Source organism: Bombina bombina, chromosome 6 (assembly GCF_027579735.1).
Source record: "Bombina bombina isolate aBomBom1 chromosome 6, aBomBom1.pri, whole genome shotgun sequence".
In the NCBI taxonomy this organism is placed as follows: Eukaryota; Metazoa; Chordata; class Amphibia; order Anura; family Bombinatoridae; genus Bombina; species Bombina bombina.
In genome coordinates, this window is record NC_069504.1 from 682,362,300 (window position 1) to 682,380,879 (window position 18,580).

The 18,580-nt window shown below is 41.0% G+C and overlaps 1 protein-coding gene across 1 annotated transcript in view; it reads right to left on the reverse strand.

Annotated features, from left to right (window-relative positions):
* The window catches only part of SLC4A5 (solute carrier family 4 member 5), a 121,845-nt gene extending 104,133 nt beyond the window's left edge, over positions 1 to 17,712 (reverse strand). The window contains exons 1-2 of the mRNA XM_053719377.1: positions 17,646 to 17,712; positions 15,761 to 15,949 (exon numbers count right to left, since the gene is read on the reverse strand). Of these exons, the coding sequence (XP_053575352.1) occupies positions 15,761 to 15,949; positions 17,646 to 17,712 (256 nt within the window). The remainder of the gene's footprint in view (positions 1 to 15,760; positions 15,950 to 17,645) is intronic.
* Between the last annotated feature and the right edge of the window lie 868 nt (positions 17,713 to 18,580).

Genomic DNA, 18,580 nt, shown 5'->3' on the forward strand with positions numbered 1-18,580 from the left:
ATCTAAATCATGAAAGTAAAAAAAAAATAGGTTTCATATCCTTTTAATCTGAAAAACAACTGCACCTTCTTGACCAGCTTTGAAATGAGATTGAACCTTGGTGACTGGGATTTCAAAAGGAACTGCACCTTTGTGCACAGGCTTTCAAACAGGATCGCACCTTTGGGACCACAAAGGCAACACATTCACAAAAGTGTGTTTTCCAGTTTTTACAGCTACATTATTGAAAGCCTGATTACAAAGAAGCAATCCTGTTTGAAAGCCTGGTCACAAAGACACTGTTCCTTTTGAAATTACGGTCACAAAGGCGCAATCCCGTTTGCACAACATTTTTGAGGCTACAGTAACACAATAGAGTGGCTCCACAGTTTGCAGTTGCAGCCACTTCCTAAGTGTTCTTGATTTCAGATGTATATTTTGTCAAACTGAAAATGGTTATTTTTAAGTTAATAATTGGAAATATTGGAAAACAAATGCTTACCTGATAATTTTCTTTTCTTCAGATGGAAAGAGTCCACAGCTGCATTCATTACTTTTGGGAATTCAGAACCTGGCCACCAGTGAAAGTCAATCCTAGCGTTTTTACAAACGCTAGGATTGACTATTGAAACAAATAAAGGGGACTCTCATTCATGAAGTATAAGATACTTCATGTAGAAAGCTCCTTTATTTGATTCAATTGATCGCCGTTTTTACCTGGTACAGCAGCCCACGGCTAAAAAATGTTTTGGCTAAGAGGTGACGTTTTCACCTTTTAGCCAATAGCCATGCGGTAAATCCAGCTTGGCATCCTTGGGAGCTGGATTTACCGCACGGCTATTGGCTAAGATGTGAAAACATCACCTCTTAGCCAAAAATTATTTTAGCTGTGGGCTGCTGTACCAGGTAAAACCGGCAATCGATTGAATCAAATATAGGAGCTTTCTACTTGAAGTATCTTATATTTCATGAATGAGAGTCCCCTTTATTTGTTTTAATAGTCAATCCTAGTGTTTGTAAAATGCTAGGATTGACTTTCACTTTAAATACCTCCCCCACTTCCCTCATCCCCTTGTTATTCTGCCGAGGGAACAAGGAAAAGTAGAAGAAATATCAGGGTGAAAATGTGCTAGAAGAACAAAAATAACAGACGTCCCACAGAAAAAATACGTGCGGGGAGCTGTGGACTTTTTCCATCTGAAGAAAAGAAAATGATCAGGTAAGCATATTTTAAGTTTTTCTTCATAAATGTAAAGAGTCCACAGCTGCATTCATTACTTTTGGGAAAACAATACCCAAGCTATAGAGGACACTGAATGCAAAAATGGGAGGGTACAAGAGGCGGCCCATTCTGAGGGCACCATGCCTGAAAACCCCTACACAACAAAATCCTGCTTCGTCCGAAGCCGAGAACAACTTTGAAAAAAATGGAAAAGGCCCAAAGACACTGACCCGCAGATAGCCCACAAGCCTTGCTAGAGACCGCAGGAACTAGACTCGACTGAGTCAACAGCCTCCAAGTGACACCGTGGCCCAGCAGTCGGTCTCCAAACAACACACCCATTACTAAAGAAAGGGAACAAACTACAGTATTCTTCCACAAAGAAGAAAAGACATGGAGAAAACATGATTGTACTTGTAAAGCGTGGCTAATCTGCCTTATGGGACTCAAGGCGCTGCTCATTTTATCAACCACAAAAGGAGGAAAGGCTGAGTAGACCTTGCCGGAGATCGAACTTGCAACCCTCAGTTTGCTACAGTGCAGCGTAGCCACAGTGCATTAGTATGCTGAGCTAGTTGAGCCTAAGAAAAACCCTAAAAAGGGCACAAACACAGAGCAAAAAAACAGAGAAACTGGGTCAAGCTAACAGAGACCCTACCAGTCTCATAGAAACAAGGGGAGGCAACGCCCAGACCCCAGAAATAAAGAAACCATGGATAAGGCTGGGAGTCTAAAACAGAGAGAGGATCTTCCCCTAACACAGTGCAACCACACTCTAGAAAGCAACTGAAGATGAAGGTCCCCAAGTCGAAAAAAGGTAGCTCAGAATACGGAAATATTCAGAAATCAAACCTTGTGCAGCAAGCTCAGATAGGTCTGACGAACAACACCTGAAGCAAAAACACTGCACGCTGCAGTCATCTAAAAATTACTCTGAAACTTAAATACTTGCAGGGCATGTAGAAAGCAGATGAAGATAGCATCCTTCAGATTGCTAAGTATCCACTAACCAGCGGATAACATTGCAGGCTATCTAAGAGCCGCCAGTCCTTCCCACAAATCTTTTTTTTTTTAATTATTTTTTTATTGAGGTTAAGTAAGGTGTACAACATTGCATATTAATACAAAAAGACCTAAGTTCCAGAGTACATGGTAATTTCCGGGTGACACTTTCATAAAGGTATAATGTCCTATGTTCCAGAGGACCTTGGATATGAACATCAAGGACAATGATCTAGATGGTAGTCGCCTATAAGCCTCTTCTTTGTCGGGGTCAGTAGATGTATATCAGTGTGATAAGTGAAGGGTTACAGAAGGGTTACAGTGGTCTATTATTTAAGTGTGGAATAAGCAATAGCTTTACATGCCATACCTTACTTATGAATCAGTGGTAACAGGTGTTAGATGGCTCAGGAACCTCATTTTTTAGTATATTGCTTCTGGGGTAGGGTCAATCAGCAAGCAAGAGCTGCTCGGATTTTGAGAAGGGATTTATAGTATATTGAACAATTACCTTGTCTCAACAGGAAGGGAAGGTGTCGGCAGAGAGGTCTTGCTAATTAATAGTTTCACACATGTGTAAAAGTTGTAGCTATCTGTTTTATAGTGGCTGAACATCAGAGCGGCGTATCGCTATAAGCTTGGGTGGGGTGTCACATGTATCAATAGATCTCTCTATGTGTGCTGGTCTTGGTGGGTATGTTATCTAAATAAAACATTATGGCTGGGTCGACTGGCAGTGCCTGTAACCCAAGGGGGAAAGGGTCAGCGAAGCAAGGGAACAGGAGTATATAGTAACCATCACAATTGGAGCAAGGACCAGCAGCAGGGTGTGCATGGGGGCCGTAGCCAATTATCAGCCTGGATAGGTTTCACTGTTAAGCAGGCAGCAAGAGTGTAAAGCCAAATGTATCCTGGGAAATAAATAAAAACATTCTAATGAGTTAGCCCAGTATGATAAACATAGGGTAGTACAATAAGCAGTATCCTTATGTGAGCAGGAGAGCCCCCCCTGTGGAGTATATATAATTCAACAATATATGAACAATAGGGGGAGAAAACAAGGAAATAAGGGACAACAGTATGAATACAACTCTCTGATATAAACCAAGCATAACAGTTGCACTTTTGAAAACAATGGCCCTGATAGAGGGATATGATTCGATCTATCTTAGATTCTTAAGCACCTTTCCCCTTAACCCACACCACTTCTGTTAAGATTGTTCAGTTGAGCGGGTACCGTTACCTCGCAGTGGAGTTGTGGTGTGTACGGTATCTGGAGAGAGGAGCGTGCTGTCCCTCGAGAAAGATGGTGCTTGGGTTCAAGGGGTCTAAGTGAAGAGGCTGAGGATCTGACATCATGGGAGGCTGCGATAGGCTGCTGCTGTGAGGACACTGTCAACTGTGGTATGTAACTTAGTATGCCGGGAGTTACAGTGATAGAGGCTGATCGGGCCAATGCTGCTGTGAAGGGATGGGCCGTCTTAGGTTTCTGTATATTCTGGTGTCGGGGAGGGATAGGAGAGAGCCAGGAATCGTGATCCTTCAGACAGTCCGCTAGGAGACTGGACACATCCTCCCAATGAATCTCCGCTGGTAGTTCCTCCTCAGCTGATCTGAAATTATGCTCTGGAACAGATGTGGCTGGTACTGCATGTTGCAAAGATGTGGATCCGTGAGCTGATGGTTGACCAGTGTTGACACTCGGCCCTCTGAGATAGTGTTCTCCCTTCCTAGGGTTACAGTGTCAGGGGTATAGTAAGCCATAGATGCTATTAAAGGGTGGGAGGCAGGTTTCGATGTAGTAGGATTCAACTATGGATCCTCACTTGAACTCCCCCTAAGTATCGAGGTTAGATCACTGAAGCTGTGCTGAATTTGTTTCTCGAAGCCAGCAGGGAGACTATTTAGCGTAGCGTAGAAGTCCTCCCTGTTGAGAGTAGTCATATTGAGCTTATTTAACCCCGAGCTCCGGGGGGGTCCATTGGTAAGAGAGGTAGGCCGCAATCTGATGTCTCATCGACGGATTTCAGCACTGGGAGATCGTAGATGTAACGATTTTGGTATGAATCTGATTAGCAGGGCTTTAGAATGCTGTTAATGATCTCTATGTTAATTAGTGCTGAGTAGATCAGGCAATTTGTCTTTAATATAGTTGATCTCTTTTTAGAGGCTTAGAGTATGCGACCTATCATGGCTGCTGCTTAGGCACGCCCCCCTTCCCACAAATCTTGAACGTGGAGAAGGAGAAACCTCAAAGAGGCTTACCGTACCTCGAATGCTCCGAGGACAAAATAGCAGAGCAACAGATCTCAGATCCTGCTCCAACATCGGACCAGACCAAGGGACAGACATGTCTGATAGACGGGGGGACAGAAAGACCCCAACCACAAGCCCCCAGGGAATGGAAAGAAAAAGGGGGGACTCACCCACCCCAACAGAGCTCGGGTGCCAAATCAATCCGCTCCTACAAAATAAGGCACACCCAAGGAGAACCCCCTAGGACCTGAAACAGAGAAAAGTGCAATAGATCAGTAGGAAGACCTGTCACAACTCTCTTAGACAGTCTCTACGTAAAGAGATAAATTTCCCTACACACAGGGCAGGACAATGACCCTCCAGAGAGAGGAAACCCCAGCTCATAAGGAAGACAAACTATCCCCTCAAAAGGGAAGGACACAAATAAGAACAGCGTACATGTCCACAAGATATGAAGCCATAGTATGATCAAAACACAGACCAAATGAAAAAAATCATCCAGACACCACTGTTGACCCAACAAAGAAACTCCCCAAGAAGAGGAGCACACTCCATCTGAAGGACAAGTCAGGCCTTAAAGTTTATAACCAGTACCCGAAGGTGGATGTGAACTCTGGCCTTCTTACTTGCAAGCCCAATGAGCTAGCCCCTATGTCGCAACATAGGGTCTCTGAAAAAACTGGGTCGTCCCGAACCAGCCCACAGGATCATAATTCTCCAGACATCCAAGAAGGATCCAAGACAAGAACCCTGGACCCGGGACCCTGAATCGGCCTAGAATGAATGATACCCCCAGGGAACACAAGATACCCAGTCTGAAGCAATCAGACCTCACCGGGGATGTTAACGGGGGAACCTGGATAACGGGTAGTACAGGACTCACTCGTAATTCCTATTCCAAAGGGAAGAGAATACCCTTGGCCAGAGATCAACACCCCCTCCCAACAAGGTGCTAGGCCACGACAAAGTCACGCAATTTATCTAGAGCCCAAAGACCCCATGAGCAGCACAAAGGGAAATGAGAATGAGAACAGAGTCACCCGAAAGAGAGTAGAAAAGAAAGGCTAGTCTCCATAATCCTTTCAGATTAACATTCCAGAGGACCAGACCCAAGCGAGAAGAATGCAAAGCATCCCAAGCCCAGGCAGAAAAACATCCCCTAAGCAAAAAGCTTGGAAAAAGAGACAACACCTTCTATCGCCCCTGATATAGAGATGACTAACTCCCAAATGAAGACAGAGCCTCACGGCCTTCACTTCCTAATTAAGCGGCCAAAGCCGCCAGAAAAACTGGATGAAGTCCAGAAAGTCTTGACCCAAAGGAAGAGAGCCTCTAAAAGGAACAAGTCCTAAAAGGACACTTCCAAAGAGACCATGAAAGGCAAAACCGTAAGAACTGCGGTATGAAGGACCTAAATCCTCCAAGCCTCCAACCCACAATGGGAAGGAACACTCTAGTTCCCGGAAAAATCGGAAAAGACTGAACATGTCGCCGTGGATCTCAACAGAGTCCCGGCCCACTAGATTGAAAGGCGAATGAGAACTGAACCAATCCCCCATGCCCCTAAGCAACCACGGACCATCAAGTCCTCTCAGGATGCTAGTTGAAGCTTGTGAAATAACAAGTAAACAACACAAATCATATTGTGATCACTTGGCGCCCTCATCGGACCAGCTGGACATAAAAAGGCACCTTGTGTCTGAACTAGGCCTCAAAGACAGTAGGATTTGTACCCAGTCAGGACCAGCCTGAAACCAAGGGCCGCAGCACTGTCAAGGCCACATAGAGTCTCACCTGAGATGGAGGGATAAAGAACAGTCAGACAGAACATAAGACTAGTACGTCCTCAAGTAAACAGTGCGACCACAAAATCGTGAGTATCAATTCCAGAGAAGAAAGTTCCCAAAGGAAACATCACACAACAACATGAGCTTTAGACCAGATAAAAATCATCCTCACCAGATTAAAATAAAAGATAAGGCAACCCGTAAGTTATCGCCCAGGATGAACGGACAGACCCGCAAGACCAGCCCAACAGGGGAACGAGACTTCCAAGTTTAGAACTGGAAAAGGATACACAAATAACAAAGACTATAAGAAGATTACTTCATCCCCTTATGTCTATGCAAGTAAGCCAGTTGAAGATTAAGACTGAGAATCCCCAGAACCATTAAGAGTGGGATCCTCCAGCAACACCAAAATGTGCCTCAGTAGAACACAAAGGCGCACCAGTCTATAACGAAAGGCGCAACATACCTCGCCAGCACCAAATATATGGCCATGCGGAACCGTGTCATAACAGGCAACACTCCATAGAAGGATAAGTAGTGTTTGGGTTACCTGCATACGCAGTAAGAGATGGTGGTAGGGAACTCGCCTCATGGGAAATAGAATCCCCAGAGGGTACCTTGATTCCCCGATCCCGAGGAACAGAGCATTCTAAAACGACATTCGGAACATAACTGATAGGCATATATCACCCGGGCCAATTCATATTTTTCACAAGAAGTAGAGTCTAAATCAGAGACATCCGTCTCCAAAAAATCTGAATTCTCCATAACTGGGATATTTAATAAAAATATAAGAAAAATCTAATCGGCACCTTACACCCCCAATGGCTGGGGCACTCACCACCTCCAGGGAATCAGACACCAGCGGACCAGGATTTCTCCGTCGCCACATGGTCATAAATGCAGAAATAGATAGCCAAAATGTGGCCACTCCCGTTCACAAGATAAACCATGCAGTCCATGCAAAAGCGCGTCCGACCGTAAAGGCGACGTCACTAGACATAGGCCATTATGTTCCAAAATAGCCATGACCCAAAGCAACACTACACAGTAGAAGACAGAATCACATAACAAACGTGATTATAAACCCCCCTGTTCAATAACCCCCCTCAGGAGATATTAACCCTTGATTCCGAGATACAAAAAGGAGCCTCACTGAGACCCAATGTTAAAGTTATCCCGGAATGGTTGTAGACCCTCTCGGATAAACAGTTGTAATTAAAATACATGCATGATAAAAGTAAAATGAAACAATCTTACTGGAATCTACGCCATGGAACAGGAACACAGCCCTTCAAGTGTGACAGATGGTAGCGTCGCTTCTTGAAAAAAGCAGGCAGCGAAACTCGTCAATGCTGATTGGTTGTGGAGCTATTAATATGAATCGGAATGGTTTCACAGAAAGACTCTCCTTGCATCTCCGGACTCTAACTTTCACCTATGCTCTCACTGAGAGGCTGACAGGACTACTTAAAACTCCAGTCCCATGCCGAAGAGTACTACCCTCCATAAGAGACTATCAAAAACTTCTGACACTTCTCTGCCAACCTCCTGGGATGAAAGGCAAAGAATGACTGGGGGATGAGGGAAGTGGGGGAGGTATTTAAGCCTTTGGCTGGGGTGTCTTTGCCTCCTCCTGGTGGCCAGATTCTGAATTCCCAAAAGTAATGAATGCAGCTGTGGACTCTTTCCATTTATGAAGAAAAACAATACTTTTAAAATATAAAAAATGTCAATATAGGGGGCGGAACTGGCCGGAGAAGAACATGGCCGCATTCCTGTGAAGCGCCGTAGCAATCCACCCTGATGGACTGTCAAACAGAGGGAATCAGCACCTAAATGACCCAAACAAGAGGCAAAATCATGGTCTAAACACTCAAGGAGACAGCTGAGAGAACCCAATCACATCAGGGAGCGGTGCAAGCAGCCAGAGCTCCAGACTCAGATCAAGGCCTAAAAGACGGCGCAGGACGCAGCAACTAATACACTGCGCAATATATAAAAAATGACCAGCAAGCGGTACAGATCCAAACACGAGACCAGAGACCTTAGACCAAGCGTACCCACATCTAACACGCTAATCTGCAGTAAGTCAAAGAGCCGCTTATCAAACAAGCCATAAGACATGTAGATGAGACCTAGCAGGGAAACGGGAGAAAGCCCAGAAAAGGCACACCAAGCAGTCATTAGAATAACGGAGAAGACACCACCGCTCCCCATGCAGATATACACATAAAAATATCTGCAAAAGGGGGAATTATCAACATTTCACACTGTGCCACTGCCCACAACCACCAGCGCACACCATATATCGCTGGTTATCTGCAGCTTATTGCGCTCTGCACACTTGCTTACAGACATGAGGCAAAGTAACTGAAACTTAAATATTCCATACCAATATGGAGTTAAATTGCACCAGGCAGTATTGAGTTAACAGGAGACTAAAACATCCATAAGACCCTCCCTGCACAGCATATATAAAGCTGCTAGAAACCAAGTTACATCTTGAACCAGTAGCACAGCAGACCACCATAACAACACTTCAAGATGTTGGCAAATAAAAAAACCAGAGCAGAAAAATCTACAAGACCAGCAACTCCAGGCGGAGAGAAACTTAATGCATTTTTAAGCCTTTTTAATATTCAAACACAGATGAAACAGACACACCATTAATAAAGTCAGCTATTCACTTAGGGAGTACCTCTCAAAATATGTCAGGAGATCCCACTCCTATCACCAAAGCTGACCTTAATTCACTCCTAATCAAGGAAGATCTTACTACTTTAATGACACAAGTCAGCAACGCTATAAAAGATGACTTGGCTGAAGTTAAATGGGACATTAAGGCACTAGGCCACAGAGTACTCAACCTAGAAGAGCAAGCAGAGGAAACCTTAGCCTTGCAACAGCAGAACACGACAATACTCCAACTACAATCCCAGGTTGAAGACCTGGACAATAGGGGATATCGCCAGAATTTGTGGATCAGAGGGGTCCCTGAGAAGATCCTCCCCGCCTAAATACCATCTTATCTGCAGAACTTGTTTAAGTACCTTCTAGAACTGGGCAGGGATGACTGTATCATGCTAGACAGAGCACATAGAGCACTGAGGGATAAACCTTCACCCACGGCGCCCCCCAGAGACATTGTCCTCTGCTGTCACAAATATATGGACAAAGAGAGGATTCTACAGACTGCCAGCAAGAAATCTCCCATTATTTTCTGAGAAGATTCTCTGCAGATCTACACCGACCTTAGCCCTATAACATTGGCAAAAAGTAAAGAAGCACGAGTCTTAACCCTTCACCTGTCAGAGCTGGGAATCCCCTACAGGTGGGGTTTCCCATTCACCATTAAAGTCACAAAAGATGATAAAGTAATCTCATACAAGAATCCTGAATATTTGGAGCAGTTCTGTAAACAGCTAGAAATTTCCAAACCATCTCTTCTTAGCTACATGACAACTACAAAGACAAGCAACCACAGAAGAATCTATCACCCAGACCCCAATGCCCAGAATGGGCAACAGTAACAAAAAGAAGAACAACAACACTGCCTCAAACAATGTGGAAATGGACGCAGACCCCATTCGAAACTTTGACATGTTATGCATAGTAGGTAATACGAAATTGACTGGTATCACAGATGGTATGTAAACATAGTAGATTCCAGCTGCCCACTTATCCTCCTCCCTCGTTGTGGACTACCCCATCAAGAGTGGTTTGGCATTTGATTTGCCTGAACCTTACCGCCCCCTCCCAGTACTGATTTAAAAACAACCCTTTAGTTGTCCATGGATAACTACCATATCGTATACGGTAAAAACATCAGTAGTTTGAAGTATTATTTGTATTGTTTGTTTATGTATGTTAATATTAATTGTATTCTTATGCTTGCTCACTCACTTTAGTGAACCACTGAAGTGTCTAAAGTTTAATTTCATCATGAACCCTCTCCACTGTCTTCCTTCCTCTATCCTGATCTTTCAGAATGGGCTTCCAGAACAGCAATCCCAACATCAACAATTGGTAAGATCTTTTCCACATAGGCTACACACTCACCCCCACACGCATTCATAATTGATCCGACAATCACAATAGTGTCCCAAAATGCCAAAGGGCTCAATTTGCCAACAAAATGCTCCATAGCACTCCACAGTCTAACTAAACATAGGGATTCTATCATATTCTTGCAAGAGACTCATTTTTTAGGGGAGTCAGAAATGAAACTTACCTCTAGGGATTTTACATTAGGTTTTTTCAACTCTTATAAAAAATGGAGTAGGTTTTCTCATTTATAAACATATCCACTTCCAATTGCAAAACAAAGTGACTGATAGCGAGGGCAGGATCCTGATTCTGACGGGACTCCTTTTCCACAGGTCAGTAACCTTAGTGAATGTATACGATCCCAACAGCAACCAACATAAATTCTTTCAGCAGCTCTTAAGACTAGTTTCAGAACACAGAATAGGGACACTGATATTGGGAGGAGATCTAAATGTCACCATAGATCCCACACTAGATGCCTCTACAGGTAACCCATTAACACAAACAAGAACACCAAATGCAGTACTCAATTGTCTAGAACAATTGGGTCTGATCAATGCATGGCGAGTAAAGCACCTGACACAGTGTAACTACACTTTCTTCTCACACCCCTGGTCAGTATACACTCACATAGACTACATCTTGATCGACAGAAATCATCTCTCAATACTCAGGGACTCCAACCAACCACCTGGTCAGATCACTCAAAGACATATATACAACTACAATGGCCCAATCATCCAGTTACACCATTCATATAGAAGCGATCACAAAATCATTAACGCAATACTTTTGCATTAATGCCACTCCAGAGACCCACCCAGGAATCATTTGGGAGGCCCACAAAGCAGTTATTTGGGGTGAGCATTAAGCACACAGTGTTTAGGAAAAAAACATACAATCACACTGTAGAAGTGCTGACATCAGGGCTAGGAAGTCTGGAACTCAGACATAAAAACTCCCCAACAGACCACATAACCTTCAAACAACTAACTGACACGAGACAAGAACTCAATGGAATTCTAACCAAAGAAGCTAAAAGAAAAGCACTAAGCATAAAGAAAACCTATTTCTATGAACAGAGCAGGCCCCTTATTAGCCAAATTACTGAAAGCCCAAACACACAAATCCCAAATACATAAACTAATAACGGCAGACAAATGAGATATACACAACAGTGAGGAGATAGCAAACCACTTTAGCACATACTACTCTAAACTCTACAACCTAGACTCAAACGAAATCCCGGGAACATCTGTCACAAATGTGGACTTACATAAAAAATGCTGCATTACCCCAATTACAACCCACTTAGAAAGAGGACCTAGAAACACCAATAACCCTACAAGAGCTTCTTTCCGCAATTCGGAAAGAGCCCTGGCCCAGACGGCTTCTCGAACGTGTATTACAGAGCATGCAGAAACATACTGGTGCCACACTAGTTAAAACTGTTCAACACATTGGATGAGAACCATACCCACCCCCAAGAAATGTTAACAGCACACATATCTGTAATATTAAGATCCTGGGCAAGATTTTAGCAAAAAGAATCAATAATGTATTACAAAACCTTATACATACAGACCAAGTTGGTTTTGTCCTTGGCAGAGAGACAAGGGACATCACCATCAGAGCGCTGACACTGATATCATATGCAAAACATAACAAACTACCTGCAACCCTTCTGGCAGCGGACGCGGAGAAGGCGTTGACTACATAAATTGGAAACATTGAAACATTGATATCTCTAGGATTTGGCCCTAAAATGATTACCCGAATGTTTAGATTATATACGCACCCCATAGCCAAAGTTAAAGCAAATGGAATGCTGTCTAAATCATTCAACATTAGGAATGGTACACAACAGGGATGCCCCTTGTCCCCACTACTTTTCATCCTTTCAATGGAGGTCTTTGCAGTACATGTCAGACTAAACCATGGGATAAGAGGCATCAAAATAGGACCACATAACTTCAAAATTGCAATGTATGCAGATGATGTTTTATTTACAATATCTGACCCACTCCAAACTATCCCAGAAGTCCTTAAGGAAATCAACACCTTTGGCTGCTTTTTAAACTTTTCAGTTAACACAAAAAAAATCAGAAATCCTAAATATCTCCTTACCACATCAGGCATTCCAATCAATCTCATCCATTTGCCTGCTAAATTTACAAACCAAATCACTTAAATACCTGGGCGTTCACCTTTCACCTTCCAATACACAACTTTTTGATGAAAACTACCTAAAAACGTTCATGCATAATACAGCAAGATTTACGCACTTGGGCAACAAAACCAATTACTTAGTGGGGGCGCACACAATGCATAAAGATGACTACCTTGCCCAGGATCTTATACCTGTTCCAAACACTCCCCATCCCTCTCCCTAAATGGTACATCTCACAATTTCAGAAACATATAAATTAATTCACTTGGGGGAAAAGTAAACCTAAGATCGGTAGAGACAACATGTACAGAGCATACAGCTATGGTGGTCTAGGCCTACCCTGTTTAACAGATTATCATTATGCGTTGACCCTACAATGAGTCCTTGACTGGTACAGATCGTGAGAAACCAAAGCTTGGGTATCACTAGATTCCCATATATTTAAAATTCCTGATGTAGGAGCGTTGTGTTGGGTACCAAAGAACCTTAGATGCCCTCAATGTTTAAAGCTAGAAATACACAAACCTATTTTTGATTCTTGGGACACCATCGTAACATGGAAAAAGCACATTTAGGGTGCCCGTTCCCCTCTTTTCCCAATCCCCATTAATGCAGAATTGATAGGAGGTTTGGATAAGGGTCAACAAAGACTGATGGAATGGAGCTATTTTACACCCCTCATTGATTTTACACAAAATGGTAGACTAAAGAATAGAGAGAACCTAACTGAAGTGGCAGGAGGTAGACACTCTAGCTGGCTGAAGTACTCCCAACTGGCACACGTTGTTCCAAAACAGATAACACAACAAAATCGCTATTAATATCTAGGAAACTCCTACAAGTTGAACACTCCCTACACCTCCCCACATATGTAACCAAATGGCATGACAACCTAGGATTAACTTTAACCAAAGATGAGTGGACAAAGATTTTTTTATTCACTAAAAGATCATCAATATTCCCAAAATCATTAGAATTGAACTTTACACTGGTATCTTACTCCTGCTTGGATACACTCTATATACCCAGACACTAGCAACAGATGTTGGAGAGGTTGCGATAAAAGAGGGAGTTACCTTCACATGTGGTGGAACTGTATTAAAATCAGAATACTTTGACTTGTGATAGAAAAACATTTTCAATCCATATTAACGGACAAATTCTTCACCCTGACACCTAAAACTGCATTGCTGAATGACCCTCCAAAATTCCAATGCAAATTAAAACTCAAGCTGTTACAATTATGGCTAACAGGAGCCAAATCATTAATAGCATTACACTGGAAAACTCAATATACACCAATACTTAAAGGGACACTGAACCCAATTTTTTTCTTTTTTGATTCAGATAGAGCATGAAATGTTAAGCAACTTTCTAATTTACTCCTATTATCAAATTTTCTTCATTCTCTTGGAATCTTTATTTGAAATGCAAGAAAGTAAGTTTAGATGCCGGCCCATTTTTGGCAAACAACGTAGGTTGTCCTTGCTGATTGGTAGATAAATTCATCCACCAATCAAAAACTGCTGTCCAAAGTTCTGAACCAAGAAAAAAGCTTAGATGCCTTCTTTTTTAATATAAAGATAGCAAGAGAACGAAGAAACATTGATAATAGGAGTAAATTAGAAAGTTGCTTAAAATTACATGCTCTATCTGAATCACGAAAGAAAAATTTTGGGTTCAGTGTCCCTTTAATAACTGGATATAAAAAGTCAGATTTATTAAACCTGGAGGAGTATGGATATCCCAAAAGAAAGAAATGAAACTTCCTTGCAGATACTAAGTTCTACTGAGAGGAATCACTAGCGCACACTAACTTCCCCCTCACACTCAGAGAAGCAATACGGATAGATAAATAAAACCCACATCCTGTTCGAAATTAACTCTATTTGCATGACATTTACACATAGAAGACCATCTCAACTCTAATCCCCAATACACACCCTATACAAGGTTCATCCTCAATGTCATTCCCTCTACCGCTTTACTCTCTCTAGTTCTTCTCCTACTTTAAGTCTATATAAAAATGTGTGACTTGTTGATTTTCGGTTTACCTATGTAAGACAGGGAAGGGTAAAAGAGAAGACTTACCCCTCCTCCATTGGGACAGGGGACTTTACAAATAAAGACTCAGAATGCAATTGATGCATATATACAGTAACAAGCGAACATTACCCAACATGTGGGTTTTCTTTGTTAAAAGTTTTAAAAAAATTCAACTCATCTATTTTTAGAACCACACAGGTCATTATAATCATAATGTCATTATAATCATTGACCAATCATGCCCAGTATACCTATCAGTTCTATATAGTAATGACATTCATACTATTTACTAGAGATGTGCAGGGAAGACAATTTTTGTTTTGGATAAAATTTTCATTACAAATATTCAGGGAAAAACAAATGTAATTATTTCAAAGCTACAGGTGAAAAGTTCACCTGTGGCTACAATACCTTAATGTGCTCTCCAATGCATTGAGAACATGTTAAGGTAAGTATTAAGCACTTAAAAAATAATAAAGAAAACAAATTAATACTGGCGATTTACATCAGTAGCTATTTGTTTTCTTTATGTTCGTTGTATTCTAATTTTAATTCGATTTTCGTGGCAAATGTGCATTCACCCGAAAATGAATGCACATCTCTTCTATTTACCAGTGATAAGGATAGATTTGGATTACAATAGGTTGATCTCACACATGTAAATTAGTTATTTCCTTTACACATTATACAAATAGTTAATCCAAAAGACCTTTACTATATCCTTAAGAGGTGTAAAAGGACCATTGTAAATTTCAGTTTTGGTTGGATTCTCAGTTGCAATCCCGATAACAAGTACTTAACAATCAAAAACATGTTTTTGGAAACTTTTTTTATTAAAAACATATTCGTGACTGTGAGCTTTTAGGTGGTGGATCCATTTTGGATCGTGATTACTGAAAAATTATCTTCCCATATCAACCAAAACTAAAACTGAGTTGTCGGGAGCCAATATCAGAAAGATTATGATCAACCCTTGGTATCTAGTGGGTCATATAATTGTCACATAGACCTCTGCTTCCCCCCTCCTGTACAGTTGTGTCTACTGCTAGGTATAGAAGCTGCTATATAATATTGAGGCATTTCAGCATCTCATGAGTTACTTTAAATGGGAGCTGTGTCAGAAGTTGCAAAACTGCTATATATACTTTGCAGGAGGCAGTGAGGTTTATGTTATAATAATCAGTTGTTTTATTGAACCTTATGAGGATAAGATATTACAGTGAACAACTGTTCTTCGCTACTTACTGGTTCTGTCGATGGCAAAATTTTCATCATAACTGACACGGCCTCCTTCATCTGTATCTGAATGCTCGTCTCTACTGTAATGTTTCTCATTTTCACTGCTCCTCTCCCGGCTCGACAAAGACCTCCTCCTGCGCCGCTTCCTTCTATAGCTCCTTGGGGCTGGCACACCAATATAGATAGAATGATAATCTAAATAGATTAATGATATATAGTTGTTTAGGACTAAAGTAATGGCATACTAAATGCATGCAGTAAAGTAAATAGAGGAATATACTATATCTATAGTTAGTCTAAATACATTTAGTTATAACATTTTCACCTAGATTTTAATGTATCCCTCAAACTGAATTTTATTAGGGAAGCTAGAATATATTTCTGGTGAAAAACTTGATTCTTGTAGTTTTTCACGTTTAACTTCTTTTATATTGTTTACATAATTCTTTTATATTGTTTACATCATTTTGGCAGCTTAAAGGACTTTATAGCTACAATAAAAATGCATTTTCTTGCTATACTATTGCTTGTCTCCTCCTAGTTATTTAACCTTTACAAAAGAGTTAATCATATAGTTTAAAATTAGCCTCAGCACACTTTCACTGGACACTAGCTGGTTAATGGTGGCTATGCATACATGCAACCCCTCATTTGTGGCTTCAATCAATGCCACTTCTGATTGCCTTTCCAGTCCTTGTTCATCTCAGTATATGGGCAAGAAATAATTCAACAAGAAAATACTGTAACTAAGTCAAAAAACAGCTCTTCAATGTTTTTAACTATATGTTTAACTCCTATAATATATAAAAAAGAAAGCAAAAAATCACTTGATTCGCATGCAAACATTTTGCACAGCAAATGTATGGATTGGAAGGGAACTGGTGTTTACTGCAATTTTAATTTCTTCTAGAGCCCCACTTCCTGTTTCAGCAGAAGTTGCTATGTACATTTTTGCTCCAGCTTCTAAACATGCATGGTCTGCTAAAGAAGCATTCCATGTTTAAACCAAAGTGCCTTACCTATGAAGCTTAAAGGGACAGTAAAGTCAAAATTACACTTTCATGATTTGGATAGGGCATGCAATTTTAAATAACTTTTCAACTTACTTCTGTTATCAAATTTGCTTTGCTCTCTTGGTATCTTATTGAAGCATAAAACTAGGTAGGCTCTAAAGAGCTCAGGAGTGTGCACGTGTCTTTAGTACTCTACGGCAGCAGTGTTTTGCAACATTGTATAAAGAGACGGGCACACTCCTGAGCTCTTATGAGCCTACCTAGTTATAGTCTTGAATAAAAGATACCAAGAGAATTAAGCAAATTTGATAACCGAAGAAAATTGGAAAGTTGTTTAAAATTGCATGCTTTAGCTGAATCCCGAAAGTTTAATTTTGACTTTACTATCCTTTTAAGTGTTTTAAAAAGTAACAACGTCCTCCAGTTCCTCAAGTAAAAAAGACCTTTATTAGTATTCCATCATGGGTCAAATAATCAACAGCAACGTTTCAGGCCTAGCTCAGCCCTTCCTCATGCATACTTAACCTTAACAATTGGTACGTCTCCTCCGTGCACTCCAATAACAAGTGCTGTCCCCATTTATGATTTCCTTTTAAGCGTTTTAACAGTTAATTTTAGTTTGACTCTAATGCAGCTAGACAGAGGTAACACTTTATGTGCTGCAAAAATATTCAGTAGTGGTGTTCAGTACAATCCAAAGTGCAAGGTTTGGGATGTGTGTGTACAAAGTTGAATAATGCATTGGTTTATAGAGGTAAGTCAGGTCATTAGTGCAAGAACAAGTAATAGATGATAAAAGGAGGAGTAGCAGGTCTAGTTGTGGAAGAAAGGTGAGGTTTATAGTGTGCAATAGTTGAGCTAATGGCATGGAATCATACCTTCCTCGTCCTCATATCTTTTTCTGGAGCAAAGGGAACGATCATTGATGACATCATCATCCATCATGTTCAATCAGCTGATAAAAAAATACAAATATGAAGTGATAGTAATGTAATGTTTACAATAGTAATCACTGCATGAACATGTGTCATATAGAGAGAAACCAGCTTCTAATTCCTTAGCCTAATTTGTCCCTTGATTAAATTACAGTATATGTGCAATATTTCAATAAATACATTTAGCTATCTACCCCAAAACAGCTTCTTGTAAACATTTAATCCATCTCCACCTTGGGACCAAAATATATTTGCATTCAAAAATAAGAACAAAACAAATCTAGATAACCACATATTCCCTCAATATTACCATAAAAACCAAGACAGTATAGTTACAGCTTTTGCTTCCTTCCTCAGTATAAAGCTCCTTCCACAAAAAGTAAATTTCAGTGCCATGGCATTTTTTTTGTAGAACCCTTATTATATCAAATAGAACACAATGTTTCCAAGGAGCACACTTTTTTATGTCGGCCATGCAGCAATTCATCATTAATACCATATAGTTGTGGCAAACAGACAAGGTAAGAATATGATTTCTATGATAGCTAGACTCTATGATAGCTAGACTCTATGATAGCTAGACTCTCAATCATGCATCCTCAAACTTGGCCCTCCAGAGGTTTTGGAGCTACATTTCCCATGATGCTCAGCCAGCAGATCATGTGGCTGAGCATCATGGGAAATGTAGTTCCAAAACCTCTAGAGGGCCAAGTTTAAGGATGTCTGCTCTAAATGTTGTCTATATGTGTTTGTTTTTATAATATGTCAATAACGTGTTTGGGTTTTTTTCTTCTGGCTTCAAGGTTTCAGCTCCTGAATTCAGGCTGTTTCCTTACTCTTCTAAAGCACGTTGGGTAAAGGTGATATACGCTCTTGCT